The 16,377-nt window shown below is 45.5% G+C and overlaps 1 protein-coding gene across 2 annotated transcripts in view; it reads left to right on the forward strand.

The window, feature by feature from the left end:
- Window positions 1-16,377, forward strand: part of slc8a4b (solute carrier family 8 member 4b) — a 79,472-nt gene that overhangs the window by 34,053 nt on the left and 29,042 nt on the right. For both annotated transcript variants that reach the window (XM_076034136.1, XM_076034137.1), the window contains exons 2-11: window positions 5,080-5,341; window positions 6,403-6,542; window positions 7,090-7,242; window positions 7,341-7,568; window positions 7,669-8,079; window positions 10,618-10,728; window positions 10,822-10,974; window positions 13,312-13,408; window positions 13,888-14,079; window positions 14,943-15,135. In XM_076034136.1, the coding sequence (XP_075890251.1) occupies window positions 5,161-5,341; window positions 6,403-6,542; window positions 7,090-7,242; window positions 7,341-7,568; window positions 7,669-8,079; window positions 10,618-10,728; window positions 10,822-10,974; window positions 13,312-13,408; window positions 13,888-14,079; window positions 14,943-15,135 (1,859 nt within the window). In that variant the 5' untranslated portion in view covers window positions 5,080-5,160. The remainder of the gene's footprint in view (window positions 1-5,079; window positions 5,342-6,402; window positions 6,543-7,089; window positions 7,243-7,340; window positions 7,569-7,668; window positions 8,080-10,617; window positions 10,729-10,821; window positions 10,975-13,311; window positions 13,409-13,887; window positions 14,080-14,942; window positions 15,136-16,377) is intronic.

Raw genomic sequence — 16,377 nt, forward strand, 5'->3', positions numbered from 1 at the left:
TAATTCCTTGCAGCCTGGAAACTTAGAGAATACAACAAAAGATTTGTTCTCAAAAACCAAGAACAAACAACTCCAAAAGAACTCCAAAAAGCGAACTCAAACAAAAGATATCTTGACTGGGTGGCAGGAGCCAGACCCTGCAAGGAGCGAGACACTGAACCAAAAAAAACCCAGAATAAAAACTGCCATAAAAAAATCTAGAAAGTGCAGCAAAATGGTCCCTTTGGGGAAAAAACACTTAAAAGTCCTGACAAGCGGCTCTACACGATAAGACAGAATTATCCAGCACTGGAGTGAAGTGTGTGGCTGGATATATGGAGGGTGATTAGTAGATTGAATACTGGTCTGACTCATTTCTCCACCAGTCAAAGTTCAGTCCTGCCTCAGTCACACTCCAGCACTGCAGGTGAGAAAAGTAGGAAAGTCCAGCAGAACCAAGCAGGATAATCAGACACACTGTCGGACCACTGATCTGCCTTGATTCAGGGGCTTTGGATATGACAGAATACAAAATAAAAGCCAGAAATAAATCAATATTAAAAGGAGCAAGAAAAAGACTACGTATCTGAAAAGGAGCAGAAAGAAGCATAAGCTTATTTGATCCTACCCCTTCTCCAATACTCAGTCTGAATCATTAGTTGCTCCCGGTGATCACAGAAAGGTTGGATGTGCATGCAAATGTGAAGGTCAAACTAAATTTACCTGTAAAGGTTATACTGAAATACTGAAATTGCATCTGAAAGGCAAATATCCCCAACATATAGTGGGTTGACTATTAGACGATAGATAGATAGATAATAAAACTAGGTCATTGGTACCCTTATGATTTAGCCACATACAATTTGAGTTCTGAATAAAAAATGAATAAAATTGCAATAGCTCGCATTAATATTCTTTATGCTGTCTCACCAGCTGAATCTGTCAAATGTGCAAAAGCAGCACACGTACTGTATTTGTATTGGCAGCAGCTCAATGTAGCCCAGATATGGCACTGGAATAAAGCAAAAGGCTGGATTACGTAAAATAAAGCCTCTGTTTGTTGTGCGAGATAAATCCAGATGCCTCCTTTAACGATCAACACAGAGCATCATGGAGAATATCCCCTCTCCTCCTCTCCTCTCCTTCTTCATCTTGCTCATTAGCAACTTGTTAGATCAATATCATTCAGCCTTCACCTTTAAAGGGGCTGCAAAACATGCATCATCCACGCATCAATTCATCAGCCTCGTTAACGAGTACCCGCTTCACAGAGCACAGAGACCGGCCAATAAAAACACCAAACACCTGTTGGTCTAATACGCGGAATTAAGGTTTCTTATTTTGCACGTGTTTTGCAAGTGTGTCAGTGAAGTGCACAGCTTGTGTGTGTGTGTGTGTGTGTGTGTGTGTGTGTGTGTGTGTGTGTGTGTGTGTGTTTGGTTGGCCCTCGTGCACTCACCAGCAGATTCATGACCGTCAGCTCAGAATATGTCAGTGTGTGAGCGCGTGTGCACGGGTGCCATGTGTGTGATCCTCTGGGATGATTCATATCCTCTGAGGGCGCTCCTTTACCATGTAAGAAGCGCACGCACACACACACAGACGCACACATACACACACTTAAGCAAGCACAAAGGCTAAAAGTCAACACTCTTTGTTTGGCATCAGGCCTTTGGGTTTATCGACAACAACGATAAGTAAATACGCGTCATATCCGTCTACTGAGCGCCGCTCTTTATTGTGTGTCTGTAACTGCATCACTGAGATTTTAAACCTCACACTCAGATCTTGAGGACTCAACTGGCCTGGGTTCCACTCTGAATCAAAGGGCTTTGGTATTTTGTAACAAAGGGCCGTGTTGACAGCAGGATGGGGCTGCTGACACACCTTGCAAACCACAGACCATGACAATGAAGGAACGTAGGGAGAGACTAAAGGGATTGCCATAGGTACCGTCAGTGTGACTCTGGCAGCCAAGCACTTAACTAACATACTGCACATAACATGTTAATTAATGTAGAGTGTCGACCTTTGCACCATCGGGAAGGCCCCTGGTTACCATCATCTCGCTCTGGTCTCCTTGCAAAGTCCCTGCTGCTCATAAACCTCCATTCACTACAATCATCATGAATCATTGTATGCACAGACCACTGCAACATAGCCATTTTTCTTTCCTTACATTCATTCAGTTTGAAGCAAATGTTGACAAGAAAGGAAAAAAAAAAATCCTCCACCCACTCTTCCTTGAGTTCCGCTATTCGTATTTACTCCCTTGCTAACATAATCCATACTGTGAACTAGAAGTTTCGTCTGATTTGTTTACACCTGAGGGTGGCATAAAACAGACGACGCGGTTGGAGGAATGAAAGGTGTGAAAGGTGGCTCGGATGGGGGTGGGGGTGGGGGGTGGAGAGGCGCCGAAGACGTGAAATTGTGCGTAGGCGGCGAGCGAGAGGAGGACAGGACATTAGCTTACGCTGACACACTGAGCAACGTGGGCAGAGCAAGAGCGAAGCTGTCAGTGTGGCTGAGAGGGAGGTGCAGGAGATGGGGTGAGTGTGAGAAAAGGTTTGAATGAAAGAGGTAAAACAAGAGAGGAGCCCACAAGTCATCACACCACATCATCAGAACCCGAGTGAGGAGTGTGGAAATGAAGAAGTGATTCTTTGAGAAGTGAATGTTTAATCTGAAGACTTCATCAGTACATTTCTCCCATATTATAACAATGATCAGTCCTTTATTCTTCTTCCTGACCGCCAGTCTCACAAATATCAGAAACTCATAAACAAACCACAGAGTATACATGGCTTTAGCGTCATGCTAAAACTGAAGCTTTGATGCCCCAGCCACAATTTGGGCAAAACAAGGTTGCGGCCAAGCAGCCTATGAGGACCTGGCAGAGATATCAGCAAAGCACAGGTGCTCATTTCTCATTTCTGGGTTGTTCACTGACAATGTTAAGGTCAATCCTGATTCTTCCAGCACCTCTAAGAGTGTCACTGCATTTGATTCCAAACTTCAAGCCTGTAATACTTACTAATAACACTAATTTTGTGCCCTCAAGTAAATTAAGTGTGCCAAATTAATTTAGGGAGCAATTAGAAACGAATGCATCCTGATTAATTTCCCCCTGGGCCCTTCTGAATGGTTTTCTAAACCAATTTGCCAATTTTCTTTCAAAATAATAAAAAAAAAAAATATGCAGGCATCACAACTGGCACGCGTCAATGGAAGCAAAAAAAAAAAACAACCTCAACAGCGCTCTAAAATCACTGGGCGAACGTTGACGACCCACTTCTGACAGGCGAGGGGGAAGGAAAGAAAACAGGGTGTGGGGGAGCAGAGGGAGGGGTGGGGGCAATGGGGGTCTCTGGGAGTGAGAGAAGGCAGTGGCGAGGGGAGACGGCAGAGGAGAGGAGTGAGTGGAGTATTGAAGTGACAGGTTGTTGTCGGAGCAGCGGGACCCTGGAAGATAGATGAAGACAGGGTCAGCAACTCCCTGCTAATGTCATGACAGATGACTAACTGTTTGTGTGCGTGCGCACGTGTGTGTGTGTGTTTGTGTGTGCACAAGTGCGCTTTTGCATGTGTGAAGACAGTCAACAAGGTTGGCCCTCGGCTGACTTACCCGCAGTGTGCATGCACTTGTGTGTGTGTGTGTTTTGGTGTTGTGTATGTATGGTGTGTAAAGGCCTTAACCAGAACAACTACAAGGTCAGCACCTTCCTGTTTGTCTCTCAGCATTTGGGCTCCGTCTACACGCGTGCGTCGACCTCGCACCCAGTGCTTCCTGTCCGTCCGCAGGCCGCCTGTTTGCACCTGCTCGGCCCCTGAACTCCTCCGGCAATCATGCTGCTCCGACTCCCCCTTTTTGTCCATTTCCACTCGCCGTATGAACTCCGGTCCAGCCAGGAAAAAGAAAAAAAGCCTCTCCGCTCGCTTGTCACTGAAAAACATATTGCTGCTGTGCCACTGACGCGGAACTGCTTGTTCTCGGGCTCGGCCAGTGTTTGCGGCTTAACAGTGTACACAGTGTGCGGCGCGACATCTGCACCAAAGTACCAGCGTTTACAGCTGCCCGCGTACACATGCGGTGATTAGCACTGATGTATGCAAAGACTCACATGAAAGATTTGATCCAAGGCCATTTTGTCCACGTGGGAATGATAGGGTTCACCGGAGAACCGGCGCTGTCCCCTTATTAAATGTTAATATATGCCGGCGAGCGTGCTGACTGCGCTCACAAGGGGATGCCTGGCTTCACAGTCGTCAGAGTTTGAATATTTTGGCCTTCGCTATTCAGTAACTTCTAAACATTATACAGTGAGAGAAAATGTCAGCCAATTAGGCCGCGAGCTTTTGCCTCTCAGGGTTTCCTGTGTTTAAAGTGAGGCTTTTTGGGCTCAAATGGGTTATTATCGTTGGCACGCTCTTTATCAAAACCAACATCAGATTCAAATTTAGATTCTGTTTTATCTTGGAAATGAATTTCAGGGCCTATCTGTCTCCCAGGAGGGCTGCCGTGTTCAGCTGTCACCTGCTTCTTCTCTTCCTCCCTCGGGTTCCGCTGTCATCGAACATTAGCTTTACCTCCTGACGCTTTTCTGTACTTTCCACAATAAACACCAGGTTGGGCCTGTTGTCACCAACCAAGGACAGGTGTCAATGAGGTCACAGCGCCCTTTGTGACATCACATTAAGTGCTGATTTCCAGAATTGTGTGTTTTAGCACTCGTCTAAATTTGTACAAGCAAAATAAGCAGTCATGTTAGAAAATCTTAAATAATATATAATATCGAATGCAGTTTTAATCATGGGATCATTAACAATTTAATGCCCAAAGCTGCTTCCTTTGGCTCTCCAGTGCGAGTGGAGCAACTAACCGCTCTACTAACCTACAGACTTGGTTCATCTCAATCTTGCATGTCTGCAGGTGAAAAAAAAACAACATACATAACAATAATTTTAGTTCCAGCCACAGATTGACAGACATCCAACCAAACCTGTGGCATTAGTTCACCATGCTAACTCATCTACATGCTACATGTGTCTTCACTATCCTGACCAATCTTTGTTCTCTGTTCTTCTTCTCTGTTCTAGGATTTGGACATTATTCAACGCTCTGCCCCCCACCAGTAGAACTCAGTAGAGTCCAGTGAGGTCCTGACAGCTTCAGCAGAAATGGCTCCAGCAGCCATGGCTCTGCATCCATCCCGCCTCACCTCCCTCCTTCCCTCTCTCTTCTCCTCACCCCTGCTCGTCTTCCTCGCCTCCTGCGTTCTCCTCCTGTCATGTCCCGTGTCCGCCGACGCAGAATCATCCACTAAAAACTGCTCTGCCAGTGGGGACCCCTGCCAGGAAGGTGGGTCAGTCTTGTCCATTAGGAAGCTGTAGTTGCTACATTTTTTGGGGGGGAGGAATTAACATTATGGACAGAGAGCTGTACGTACATCTTGTGTCAGATTCAGCATGTTGAAATGGTGAAAGTAGGGGCTGGAGGGGTTAAGCCACCTGTATGGTTCTGCTTGTACCCCTAATTACTCCCAATGGAGCTGGCAGCGCCTTGCATGGCAGCAGCCACCCATTGGTGTTTGAATGTGTGTGTGCATGGGTGAATGAGAGGCCATTGTAAAGCGCTTTGGGGTACCGTGAAGGTGCTTGAAAGAGCTATATAAGTGCAGTCCATTTACCATTTACAACACACATAAAGCCTTTGATCTCGAAAATCTCAGTCACAACTGAGTCCAACACACATTTCATAAATGTTTTCTAAAACCCCTCATTCATCGTCAACATTGTACATAATAATATTTCCTTCACTTTTAGGCTAAATCCAAAGTCTGGTTGCATTATCTAAGAATGCTATTTCAAACAAACCCAACTTTTTATCAAGTCATTTATGGCAATACTCTGTGTTGTGGAATGATTCTAAATATTTAGCAGTTCTTTTTATTGTGTTGCGGTCCTGTTACTATTTTCTTAAAGCATTTTTGCTGTATATTTTGAAGGATAATTTAGCGCTTAAGGAGCAAAGACCTTTATCCAGCAGTTGCCAGGTGCTAATGCACCACTCAGCTGAACACTGTCAGTTTGAATTCATAAATCAGGAAAGTTGCGGCTTATAAAGGCGACACTGTTTCAATGCCCCCGAGAGAAAGTACACCACCAGTGAGTTATTAGCTCATTGTGCCAGTTTACTGTCCTGAAAGTGGCGCACATTGATCCATTTCAATACGTTTTAATAGGACAAAAAGTCCCTCACTTATTATAATTCCATTCACTCTGTCCTGCCCGTGAGATACACAATAAATCTCAACAGATTAGGGAGGGAGGTAGTGGGGAGGTCATTCTGCACATTTTCTTTTAGAATCACCGACTCCAAGTTTGCATTTATTCAGTTAGTCATTTTTTTTGTCCTTTTAGGAGTGGTCCTGCCTGTGTGGAACCCCCAGAACCCCTCTGTAGGGGACAAAGTGGCCCGGGCTATCGTTTACTTTGTAGCGCTCGTCTACATGTTCCTGGGCATGAGCATCATCGCAGACCGCTTCATGTCATCTATTGAGGTAGGAGACGTCTCTTAGCTTTTTACCAGTGAGTGTTTGTATTGTTGCACCATTTCATTATGTTTTGGATTGTATGGTGACCTTGTGCATCACAAGAGGTGAGGTGAGGGAACCTGGTCATTGGTCCTTTCCAGAGGCATATTATTACGCACAATAATAGGATAATAAATATAACATAATAATCTTATTCTGATCAAAGTCTTTGTCTTAAATAGCGAGGAACTGTTTCTGGAAGCTTCTTTTACTTAGATTCAGCCTAAATTTAATTAATTCTTCACTTATGAAAAATTATGTACTACTTTTTTTACTATAGTAAGTTTCGCTGAAAGAATTGAATTGAATTCTTCTTATTATAGTTATAGTTCCTCTTTTCTTTTTCTTCTTTTTAACTTTTTAATGCTACTGCTGCTACTGACTATAATAATAATAATAATAGTAATGATAATAAGACTTCACAGTTAACTTTCTGGTTCTTGTACTTTTTTTTTTATATATCCTTTCCTTGCTGCCTCCTTCTTTTTACTTAATCACATCTTCTCCCTTTCAGGTCATAACCTCCCAGGAAAAGGAGATTACTATAAAAAGGCCGAACGGCGAGACCACGACAGCCACAGTCCGGATCTGGAATGAGACCGTGTCCAATCTCACTCTAATGGCTCTGGGTTCCAGTGCCCCTGAGATCCTGCTGTCTGTTATTGAGGTGAGCCAGGATATGAGCCTGGCGGTTACACATCAGATTAACTCATGAGGAGGAATGTGCTGGGATGAGGGGAAATCTGATTGTGCTCCCCCTCACAGGTGTGCGGCCACGGCTTCGAGGCCGGCTCTCTGGGTCCCAGCACCATCGTGGGCAGCGCCGCCTTCAACATGTTTGTCATCATTGCCCTGTGCGTTTACGTGGTGCCCGACGGCGAGACGCGGAAAATCAAACACCTGCGGGTGTTCTTCGTCACGGCGGCCTGGAGCATCTTCGCCTACATTTGGCTTTACCTGATTCTGAGCGTGTTTTCCCCCGGAGAGGTGGCGGTGAGGACGCTGATAAAAAGCAAGAGTGCTTTTTGGACAGAAATGGGAAGATGGATGAAAGATGTGACTCTGCTCTCTTTTTTCCCCCACTTTCCACCAGGTGTGGGAGGCAGTGCTGACCTTCCTCTTCTTCCCGCTGTGCGTGGTCCAGGCCTGGGTGGCCGACAGGCGCCTCCTCTTCTACAAGTACGTCCGCAAACGCTACCGCGCCGACAAGAACCGCGGCATCATCATTGAGACGGAGGGGTGCGCAGACGGCGGGATGGGAGGGATGGACGGAGGAGGAGGCGCACTCGGCCCGGGCGGCTTCACCAAGATGGACATGCTGGAGCTGGACGGGCAGATGGTGTTGAACTGTCACAGTGGGATGGACGGAGGGATGATGGAGGAAGGCGGGCCCAAGGACGAGGAGGACGAGGCCCGACGAGACATGGCCAGGACCCTGAAGGATCTCAAGCAGAGGCATCCGGATAAAGACATGGAGCAGCTGATTGAGATGGCCAATTATCAGGTGAGGGTCATTACTATTACTGTTCACTTCTACATGGCATTATTATTATTATTATTATTATTATTATTATTATTATTATTATTATTGTTATTATTATTATTAGTATTGTCTGCAAAAGACAATACTAACTGAAGGGTTGACCAGTGTAGTTCTTTTTTCTTTTCTTTTTTGCCAAAGCCAACAGTTGGAGGCTCTGTTGGAGGCGCTCTTGTTGTCAGCGTGTAGCATGTCATGTTTCACTGCAATGTCCATCTAAGGTCTGAAGCAAGCTGGGGGTCAAGAACAGAAAATAGCTTATCCACTTGACAAAAAGCCTTGAGCATGTTCTTTGTTTCTTTTTCCATGTCAAGATGTCGTCCGCCGCTGATAAAGATGGCTGCTGTTGCAGCATGTCAGTGCCTTTCGCATGAACTGCCCCCCTTTATCGTCTTTAGTTAGTAACTTGACAAGATGGATGTGCATGATTTCAGACTTTCATGGATTCAAATGAATTGCAAGCTTGAATTCTAAAAATAAAAAAATAAAAAATAGACATATGTCTTCAATTATAGGCAACAATAAAGTAATGCTGAAGATGTTTCATTGGTGGTCTTAATGGAAACTAACTTGGTGCTTCTGTCAGGTACCACACACAACGCTGTGCTGTGTGTGTATTGATGGGGGATGTGAAGATCAATTTCACGTTGACTCCTCTGAAGGTGTCTTTGCTGTGACACATCTGGTTGTGAACGAGGTGTTTGAGACGATAACGACACACAGCTGTCTCACATTTTACAACGTTGACGAGCAAAGGCAGAGTAGATCACATCCTTTTGATTTGATCAGTGATCACCATTTTTTCACCTCTTCATTCACTTCGGATAATGTGCAATTATCTGCCGCCATAAGGACGTGGCAGCCCTGCAGAGATTTAAGAAGCAATAATGTTAAAGAAGTCATCACTGATTTTAGCCCCTCCCACTTATCTAAAGTGGTGTATTTAGTTAAACACAGTTCTTCTTGGTTGGCAGCTCAACACTGGCAACCACCTCGCCATCCAGGTGTTTTTTTGCCCGGTGAGTTAAATGATATAGGAGTGTGGAACTCCATAGTCATCGTGCTGACTTTGGAACCCAAACTCACCCCCCCAAAAAATCAATGACATCAAGGTCCTCTTGTCTTTTCCTATATGAGTTTTCTCATTTTAAGCAGAATGCAACCAGTAAGGAGAGAGTGAATGTGTGGAAACACCCAAATAACAAACAAGTGGACCTCGAGTTAAGACTTTTTTGAGAATTTTGGTTTGTAATGTGTTCCATCTGTTCTAAATTTAACTCTTGGTTAAATTTGGCATCAGTGTAGCGTAGTTTCAGTCCAGTTCTCCATGTGTCATTTCAATTAGCTAGAAAAGCCACGACACTGCTGTTGAATGGTTGTATGAACGCATTCAACACACACACACACACACACACACACACACACACACACCTTAGCTGAGAGATTTACTCACGCTTGTATTTTGGCAGGCATCCCAAGGCGGACGGGGCGACTCCCAGATGTTTGTTTGCAGTCAGTCGTCTGTCCCTGCACAGACATAAATAAGAATGACAGCTGCCCCGTAGATGAAACTTCAACAGATGAAATTTGTCTCTTGTGGTCACATTAAATCAGTCAAAAAGGAAATAACTGCCCTTTGTGGTACTGGATTTGCTATTCCGCTGTCTTGCAAACACGGATCAAGTTTTAATGCGAATGCAAATACACTGATCAAATATTCAAAGCGGTGCAGAATGTTTCAGAAATCGCTGGTATTCTGCCATTACATCTTCATAAACTTTACAATTGAATAAGCAGTTGCCAGTTTGGCGATAAATCCACTGAGCTGAATCAAATGAGTTAATCTGTCCTTTTTCCAACGGTGCTATCATTAGGACTCAAATTCAAAACAAGATGTTGTTTTTTTTGACTTAAAGAATCCCTTTGATGTGATTTAGAGAGAAGTTCAATCCCAGCAAGCAGGCCGTCTACACTTTGTCTACAGGTTGCCTCAGTTGGAACCCACTGCAGCTCCCAGTCCCACATCTCAGCCACCTGACACCACCTGCACACTGGGATTTACTACCACTCAGTCACACACTGGCTGCTGTCGTAGATGGCCCATTGTCAAACAGTCGTCACACAACCTTCCTGCTTTCAGTGCAAGATTCGGTGTGAATGGGGCTTAATCCCTTGGATTTAGAGAGAAGCTATAGAGAAGCTGAATCACAGCAAAAAGGCTGTCAACAGTTGTGAGCCTCAAATTCTAAAAGGAAATAAACTTAGAATTTCCTTCACATTGTTTTTGTCTTTTAATGTATAAAATGTCATTTTTTCGGCAGTAATTTATCAACCCTTAAATGCAGTGTCCCTTGCTTTGAGCATCCATGCCAAACCCTTAAATGAGCTAGGATGAGTAGCCGACCTTTGACCCCAGTGGAAACAACATGCCTTGTGTGGAAAGCAATTTACATTAAGAAGACACTGCATTGCCTTGCTAACGTCTTGCATTATGCTGATCAGGTCCTGATGCAGCAGCAGAAGAGCCGAGCCTTCTACCGGATACAGGCGACCAGGATGATGATCGGAGCTGGCAACATCCTCAAGAAGCACGCAGCCGATCAGGCTCGAAAAGTCAGACACGCACACTCTTGCTGTTGTTGTTGTTGTCCTGTGCGTTCACTAGAGGCCAACCCTGAGGCCGCCTGTCCTGTCTGTGTCTCCCAGGTGGTGAGCAGCCAGGAGACCCAGGCCCAGGAAAACGACCCTCACACCGTGAGGATAGACTTCGAACCTGCCCTGTACCAGTGCTTTGAAAACTGCGGCTCCTTGAAGCTGACCGTGGCCAGACACGGGGGAGAGTCGGGAGCCACTGTCAAGGTGTGTGGGATTGTTGAGAAGAAATGTGCGCCTTCCCAGGGAGAGGAGCCAAAAGACACCCAGACAGCTGAGCGTTGGAGCTCTGAAGTGATTTCACTCACGTCTTTGGCACTCTTCCTCGTCTGGCTCCTGTCTCACCCACGGCTCACTCCGGAGGCTTTCGCCGTGCTTATTTTCAGTCGTGCTCAGATGATGCGAGAGGTCTAGACACGGTGGATGCTATGAGACGCACACGAAACATCCCTTCTTTAGCTTTGATTTAGCTGCGATTCATACCAAACCTATAATGCGACGTATCTCTCTGCCTTGTAACACTGATCTCGGGCTTAGTGCCTGCCGCGCACTCCGAATGAGCAATTCTCCCAGACTCTGCCGAGAGTCAGTGTCAAGTGAGCGACATCTGATCTGCTTGCAGGGGCTTTACAAAGACCCGACTCCACTTGTACACAAATAATCTGTGATGCAACATCAGAGGCTGTGGAGGGATGCAGGCGGCGTGGCCTCTGTCTGCCGTCTGCTGAATGCTGATTCTATTAAATGAAGTGGGTTATTCATCCCATACAGATGCCCCTCGGGCAAGGCAGGCCCTCTCGGAAACGGACAAATTGTTATGATTTCACCCGAGGGTCTCGGTGAAACTGCTTGTGCTTGATTGCTCACTTGTACAAAGTGAACGCGGGCAAAAGTTATGAAAGAATCTATTTATGATGACAGACTGCTGCTAGACAGCAAAATGTGACGGTCCAACTATCTGTGACAATTGAGAACTTCAGAGACAAACTGTGAACAGAGAGTTTTGAAAACATTGGTCTGTACCTTTTACAAAACGGAGTCCTTTAATCCGGCACAAAATAGATCCTATATGTTATGGCACGGTGGTATTGTAGCTAGCTAGCGCTGTTGCCTCAAATTAAGAAGGGTGTGGGTAATATTCTATGTGGAAGGTGTAGTTTGTGTGTTGTCCCTGTGTCAGTGGGTTCCCTCCAGTTACTCCAGATTCCTCCCAGTTTTAAGAAACGCCCACCAGGATGAATAGAAAATTTAAAATTGCCAATAGGTGTGAGTGCAGATGTTTGTCTCTATGTGTTAATGGATGGGATGGACTCCAACATCTCTGCAACCCTGTGTGCAGGATGAGTAGCAATAGAAAAGGGACTGGTGGACATGATTACGCAAAGTGGCAAAAACAAGTTCCTCCTGAAGTGATCGTGTGACTTAAGATCGTAATGGTTGTTCACTTGCTTTTCTGCGGCCCTCTCACGCTCACCACAAAGGTCCCTGGAGCCTCCACTCTCAGACATCTAGCAAACAGTTCCTTAGGATCCTCCAGAAATACAAGTTGATCTCTGTTGTGTTCTCATTTTGTAAATTATCCACCTTGTTACCGCTTAGATGCACATTTGTTTGTGGGTTTAATTGTCAGTCGCAGTGATAAATGTTGACAGTAGCAGGAAGTTTGAAGGAGGGAGTGGGCTGTTCCAAAGCAGGGCCATGAATTCAGCAGGTAGGGGTGGTGTGTGGAGGAGGTAAGGGGGGGACTAAGAAACAAGATCAAGATACTTTCTTGCCATTTTATGTCCAAAAAAATCCCTTGTTTATAGGTGGAAGTAGAGCAAATAAATCAATTTATTCAAATAGCCATTAATGAAAGAACTCCTTTAAACAGAGCTGCACTGGTCTTTAACATCAAGAACATCTTAACAAGTTTGCCACATTCTAGCACTTAATGCCCGTGTAGCTGAATCTCAGACTCATAGCTGGTGCTGCATCCACCAAAGCACCTTCCACTGTGGCTAAAGCAGCGCCAGGAGACTGCCCACAACAGCCAGCACGGCACTGAGTCACTGATCAAGCCTCAGATTATTTTTTTTGAAGCAATCTGACTTTTACATAAGAGCTTAGATTGAGTGAGAGCTATCTGATTAGAAGTAATCATAGGTGATCGTGCGAGCAGGAGAGTGGAAAGAGTTAAAGGAGCGGGCAGATGGAGAGAAACGAGGGGACGCAGAGAGACGGTTTTGTTGCACCATCTTCAAAGTCTTTATAGGACTGTATGTGACCGTAGGGCTCAGTTTAATGAAGCTGTTTTTCTTGTTTTCTCTTCCCCCCCTTGTTCTCCCCCGTCTCCCCAAATGGCTCTCTTCTTCCACTCCCCTCCTCTTCCTCCTCCTCCTCCTCCTCCCCTCTCTGCTCCCCTGCACACTGCGTTCTCGCCTTTGCGCTTATCTGCCCTTTTCCTATCTGCTCACTTCTGTTTCATCTTTGACGGCTCACTTTTTGTCCCCCCCCCCCCCGCTCAACTCGTATCCAATATCTCTGTGCTCCTATCTCTCCAAGGTGGATTATCGCACCGAGGACGGCACAGCCAACGCAGGTTCAGATTATGAGTTTGCCGAGGGAACACTGCTGTTTAAGCCGGGCGAAACCCTCAAAGGTATTAATATCAAGCACGGTCATAACAGTTGAACGCGGTTCAAGCCGTGTCATTGAGAGAGAAACGCCAGCGCCATACTCAGCACTTTACACTGTCGCAGTTCTAAAGGTCCTGGATTGTATTTTTCTGAACTCTATACATTTCAAGCAAACATCATTTTTAGCCTTCTGTTTACAGCCTCCAGCAAAAATTCTCAGTTTAGCTGACCACTGAAATAAAAAAAAAAAACCTAAGGAAGCTGGAGGTGTTTCTGTATCACTTACCCAAGAGGACTGTGATCAGCAAAGCTTTCAACCAACCCCCTTTGTGACATCACAAAGGGTCAGTTGCCAGTCTATGTCACAAGTAATTGTGAGAAAACATCGACAAAGAGAACTTTGCACAACACGGGACATTTAAAGTTTGAGATTATTTCGTCAAAGAGATGTCGGCAAATATGTGGCACCGAAACTGGAACGTGCTAATGTTTCCCTCCTCAGAGATCACAGTTGGAGTGATTGACGATGACATCTTTGAAGAGGACGAGTACTTCTACGTTCACCTCAGCAACCCGCGAGTGGTTGGCTACCCTGAGATCGGCACTGCCCCCCTGGACACGAGTGACACCCCCAAGGCTGTGCTGGGTGAAAACCACACGGCCACAGTGACCATCTACGATGACGATCACGCAGGTGAGAGCGAGACGAGGCGACAGCTGTCACGCAGGCTGTCATACCGCTGCGTGCAAAGTCATCATATTGATGTTTAGAGCTTGTTTGAGCCTAATCTCCTCCCGTCCAATCCCTGATCACATTTACTTTTTGTATAATCATGAGTTTTCATTCAGTTTAATTTACTTTTTAATGTGCAGCGGAAACAGTGCAATAAAAGCAATGATGGGTGTTAAAGCATGCTGTATCCTCTCTTTCACTCACATGCACACACACACGCACACACACACACGCACACACACACACACACACACACACACACACACACACACATTGTTACATAATGCTTTGCAGCTTTGCATATAGATACCCTCAAAAGAGCTTAAAAAGAAGTTGGTGAAAGTTCCCTCCACTGTGGAAAATGCTTTTCAGTTCTCTGATAACATCCAGGGAGAATTAAAATGCGGGAGTGGAGAGTGGAGGCGTTTTCCTAATGCTGATTATATTTTATCTGGAGAGAGTAGGTGGTTAGCTATTATTCCTTTCACCATGGATGTGCGGTACACCTTTGAGAGGGAGCCGCCAAGTCAGGAGCACAGGTGTATATTAATCTCACCATGTAAATAATTAGTAAACAATCCAAGTGTCCATGGAGATGTAAATATTTTTTTTCCTTTCTTACTTCTTTATTTGTTTTTATTTCATTTTTTTCTTCTCTTTGCACTGTATATGCTGCTGTAATTTTCCCTAATTTTCCCAATATGGGACGAATAAAGGCATTCTGTTCTATTCTGTTCTATTCTGTTCTATTCTATGTGCTTCCTTTCAGTATTTCAGTTCCCCCTGTGAAGTGGCTGGTTTTCCACTTTTGTCTCTCTACTCAGGGATCTTCACCTTCGAGACTGCGAGTCAGAGGGTGAGCGAGAGCGTCGGCGTGATGGAGGTGAAGGTGCTCCGGACGTCGGGGGCCCGCGGCCTGGTGGCTGTGCCCTACAGAACCGTGGACGCCACCGCCAAAGGAGGGGAGGACTACGAACTGACGGCGGGCAAGCTGGAGTTCCAAAACGACGAGACAATGTGAGTCGTGAGTTGACGTCCGAAGCTCTTATCACACGCAGCTGAGAGAAAATCCCACACCTCCAGCAGCAGCGCTGGCGGCATGTTTTCCCAAGTCTTCCTCCACTGCTCAGCCCAGCAGTCAGTCAGCTCCGGTTCTGGCAGGTCCACGAGGCAGATAAAAGTATAATGTTCTCAAACATTGAGGTGGGCCGCTCTGCCTTCAGCTGCTTCCCCATGTGCGTCTGCGCTCTCATCTATATATGCACGCAAACACACACAGTTGCTCATGCATCCGCGGGCACATGCATTTTTAATAAGTCGATGTTAGCCGCGTTAAATTGACCTGTGCTTAAAGTGTCTGGGGAAAGCAGCTTCTTCAGCACCTCCTCCTCGCCTCCATCAAGCAAAGCTGCCTTTAGTGCGTCTCTGCCCGTTTCTTGTCCTTGTATCTTTGTAAGGACCAAGTAATTACCCTCATGCATAGTGAGGCTCCACTTGAAAGGGCTATTTGCTTAAAATATTCACTTTAGAGACCAAGTGCAATTTAAAATGTCGGTCAACGCCGCGATTCAAGAATGATCCAATTCTGTGATTTTATGGGCGTGTTCACACCATCCTGGTGGATTCTGTGAGTTAAACCGAACCCTGGAGTGTTGACTCTCCCATTTGAGTGGGTGTGAACGCTGGCCGTGGGCTCAGCCGTGGATTGAACAACCGCACACTGGGGCGGAGAGTCACAGAGGTTGTCTGGGGCCACCATGAAGTGAACTCAAGACTGATTTATTCTTAATGTGAACTCCATCCGCACCAATCACAGGGAGCCCACCACTTACAGTACCTCACTGATCCCATGTGTTGGTCAAAAGAAAGCAAGTTGTAGACTGGACAGCTCTCGCTAATGTCTGTCATCTTCTGCGATGTGACGTCTGATGGCGGAGTGTCTTCTGTGATACGGATGTATTAAAACATTATTTAACACCCGCAGGCTTCATTTCACCGTTGGAACCTGAGAATGAGAACTCTTGCTGTTAGCTTAGACTTTGGTTTCAGGAAGGAAAAAAGCTTAAAGGGTCCTAACATGTTTTAAGAAATGAGGTTGTGCTTCAACGGTGGCTTTCTAGTGGAGAGCCAAGTCAAAATTCAAAAATCTCTCCCAAAGAATGTACAAAGGCGGCGCATCTCGGTTTGAAAAATGACAACAGCACGGCTACATTTCTGGAATTGGAAGAATGGAACATTAAATAACCGCTGATGTGTTCG

Source organism: Nelusetta ayraudi, unplaced genomic scaffold, assembly GCF_046127955.1.
Source record: "Nelusetta ayraudi isolate G7.1 ecotype Tasmania unplaced genomic scaffold, CSIRO-AGI_Nayr_v1 ptg000042l, whole genome shotgun sequence".
NCBI lineage: Eukaryota > Metazoa > Chordata > Actinopteri > Tetraodontiformes > Monacanthidae > Nelusetta > Nelusetta ayraudi.